General features: G+C 48.3%; 1 protein-coding gene across 1 annotated transcript in view; it reads right to left on the reverse strand.

Annotated features, from left to right (window-relative positions):
- ARHGAP10 (Rho GTPase activating protein 10) overlaps nt 1–3,146 on the reverse strand; it is a 275,523-nt gene that overhangs the window by 243,935 nt on the left and 28,442 nt on the right. The window contains exon 2 of the mRNA XM_030887201.2: nt 1,078–1,149. Within this exon, the coding sequence (XP_030743061.2) occupies nt 1,078–1,149 (72 nt within the window). The remainder of the gene's footprint in view (nt 1–1,077; nt 1,150–3,146) is intronic.

Raw genomic sequence — 3,146 nt, forward strand, 5'->3', positions numbered from 1 at the left:
GACTCATCTTGCCAGAGCAAAACCCGCCAACACACAAATGTTACATCTTCTCCTTCAAACACACACACACAATTTAGGGAAGACCAGCGGAAATTATTCCTCTAGGATTAGTTCAAAGCTCAGATGACAAACTTTGGAGCTTCCTAAATATATCCCAAGCTCCCTGTGGTACAGTCACTGCATTGTTCCCAAAATCCTGGCCAGCCCAGACCCTGGAATGTGGTCCATGCCTCACACATCTTCGAATCCCAGGCACCCAGTACAAGACAGTCACATAACAGGTGCCTGAACAAGTTTTGTTCAATGGAAGAAAAGTACTTCCCAGTCACCTGACAGTCTTGTTCCCGTCCGTCCCAAAAGCATCATTTTTAATCATGAATGGGAATGTGATGCTGCTTTTCCGCATCAAAGCAAGGTACATTGGCCATCAGGGGAATAACTACACTTCCTACCACGATCTCCAAAGCAAGCAAAATCTCTCTGTGCTTCATTCAATTCCAATAGCGCTGCCCCACAGGGTTGCCAAGGCTTAACTCTTCATGGAAGCAAGACGGTCCGTGCTTTCTCCTGCAGAGCACCTAGTGGGCTTACACCACGGACTTTCTGGTTAGCGGTCAGTGCTTTAACCATTGTGCCAAACCAGACTCACGGCACCGTGTCAATGCTGACTCATCGGGAGCTCCTATGGGTTTCCAGGACTGTGACTGTTTGTGGGAGTAGAAAGTCCAGTCTTTCTCCCGCACCACTGCTGCTTCCTACCCCAGCAATGTCCTCTGTCCTGCGTAAACAAACGTGGAGCGCTGTGCAGGGTCTCTTTTCAGAACTCTCGGTGGAGAGTTGTAGCCAAGGAAGGCCTGATTACCCTGTCCAGATGTTTTTGTTTGTTTTGAATTTCATATCCCTCTGAAAAGGGGGGTGGGAGTGTGGGAGGGGAAGAAGGCACAGTGAAAACATAAACCAACAGAGGGTCCCCACCAGCACCTGCTTCGAAGCTGCCGACTGTGTCCCAGGCCTATGCCGAAGCAGCAGAGACATGCACGTTTGCAGTTTACCCGTGTACTCAAATTAGCCACAAACCTTTACAGCTCCCAGTTGCTCCTTCCTGAATTTTTCCAAGGGTTTAATCAGGGTTTCGGTTACACTTAATGCCTAGAGAACAAGGGTGATAATAAAAACAGCACAGTGTTACGGGACCATACAAGACAACATTCCTTACTTCATTTCCCTCCGCCACCCCACCCAGAAACAAAATGAACAACACACTTAATTGCGTTATCTCATCCTGCCGACGCGACACTTAAGTCACTTCTAAGCTTATCGAAGCGCTGCAACTCCATAAACTGTTTGCGGGGACAAACTTCAGGGGCAACTCGCCCGTGAAGCGTGTAGCACAGGCTCCTCTAGGGGTCAGTGGTGTAGGCAGAGCAGCTCTCTGCAAACAGCACCGGGGTCCACGTGGCCCGGAACAGAACCCTTCTATGGGACAGGGTTTTCCTTCCTCCCCCTTCTCCGAAGTTTAAAATTCAATTACATTCCTCTATCGCTCGTCAGACTACATTATGTAAAGAGCCAGGACCGTGGCCACAGGCTCACACGCCACCGCGCTGTCCTTGGTTTCAGAACAGCCTCTCCTCAAGGTGGAAGGCAAGTTCACAGGAGAGGTTCCCCGGAGGTCCTTGACAAGGTGAGACGAACACTTAGGGCCCCTGGCAAAGGGCACTTAAGGGAAAGATGGACACAGGCATGTCAGCTCCATCCACACCCACGCTCATTCATTCGGACACTGACAAGAAACAAAGAGAACTATGTAAATAAAAGGGAATATGGGTCTAAGGAGAATGTATTTAAAACATTATTAAGCTTGTGGGTTGTGTTTTCCTCAGGCTCTCTTTCCAGGAGACCAGAAATAATTCCCAGAAAGAGAAAGAAAAACCTCAAACACTGTGCAAGAATCGAGGGCAGTGGTGGCTGGGGAGGTGGGTGGGGGGGCGTTGTTAAAGTGCTACCTCCCTGCAGCGGACACCTGTTCCTGGCCAGTGCACCTCAAGGGTGGCCACACCCTGCTGCCAGCAGAGGCACCAGTGAGTGAAGCTGTGAGGCTGGGCAAGGCTCAGGGGGGCTCTAGCTTCCTAAGACCGACTTAGGAGCAAAGCCTGGAGAGCTGCTGTTTAAAGCTCAGCCAATGAGCCTGAGGGATCACCATGATCCCATCCCCCTGGGCACTGGGTCACCAGGGGCCCAGGCTCTGCTCTGGCCATTAACCACAAAATGCCATACGCTGACCCTCTTCTTGCTAATTTAAAAAAAAAAAACTCCCTAAAATCCAAAATATAAATTACAGAAAAGAATAAAATGAGAGGCTAAAAATAGGAAAGGATTCTTAATATAGCAAAGACTCCTTAATAGTAATATATGTACAGGTTCTACAAAAAAGATCCTTCAACATAAAAGAGAACATCTCAAATACCATATATACTCATGTATAAGCCACGTTTTTCGGCACATTTTTAATGCAGTTTTTGTGGTAAAGTTAGATGCCTAGGCTGGTATTTGGGTTGGCTCATACTTGAGTATACACGGTAAGTGACAATGCCCACACTCAAAGTGCCCCCAATTTGAACTCCCTTCCCGGGGCCTGTTCAGGGCTTACACACTCCCACCCACTCCTAATCACAGCTCTTACTTCCATGTCAGATAACTGGAGCAACAATGATTACAAGGAAAGAATCCAGAGCTCACATCAGCCGGGGTGGCATAGTGGGTTACGCATTGGGTTGTTAACCGAGAAATTAGCAGTTTGAAACCAGCAGCCACTACTTGGGAGAAAGATGGGGCTTTCTACTCCCAGAGTCATAATCTCAGAAACCTACTGGGACAGACCAGCCCCGCACGATAAGATCGGCATAACTCAAAACGGACTCGATTGGCGGTGAGTTTGGGTATGAGTTTGACCAGCCAGGGACAATATTGTGACATCCACAGGGGTTTTTCTCCATTAGCTAATTTTAAGAAGGGAGCCCTGGTCGTGTTATGCGTTACATGTTGGGCTGTTAAGCACAAGATCAACAGTTCGAAACCACTAGTCACTACCTAGGACAAAAATGAGGCTTTCTGCTCCCCTCCAGTTTTACAGTCTGAGAAACTCA

Source organism: Echinops telfairi, unplaced genomic scaffold (assembly GCF_000313985.2).
Source record: "Echinops telfairi isolate 266 unplaced genomic scaffold, ASM31398v2 ScPeMD7_5868;HRSCAF=6743_1, whole genome shotgun sequence".
NCBI classification, from domain to species: domain Eukaryota; kingdom Metazoa; phylum Chordata; class Mammalia; order Afrosoricida; family Tenrecidae; genus Echinops; species Echinops telfairi.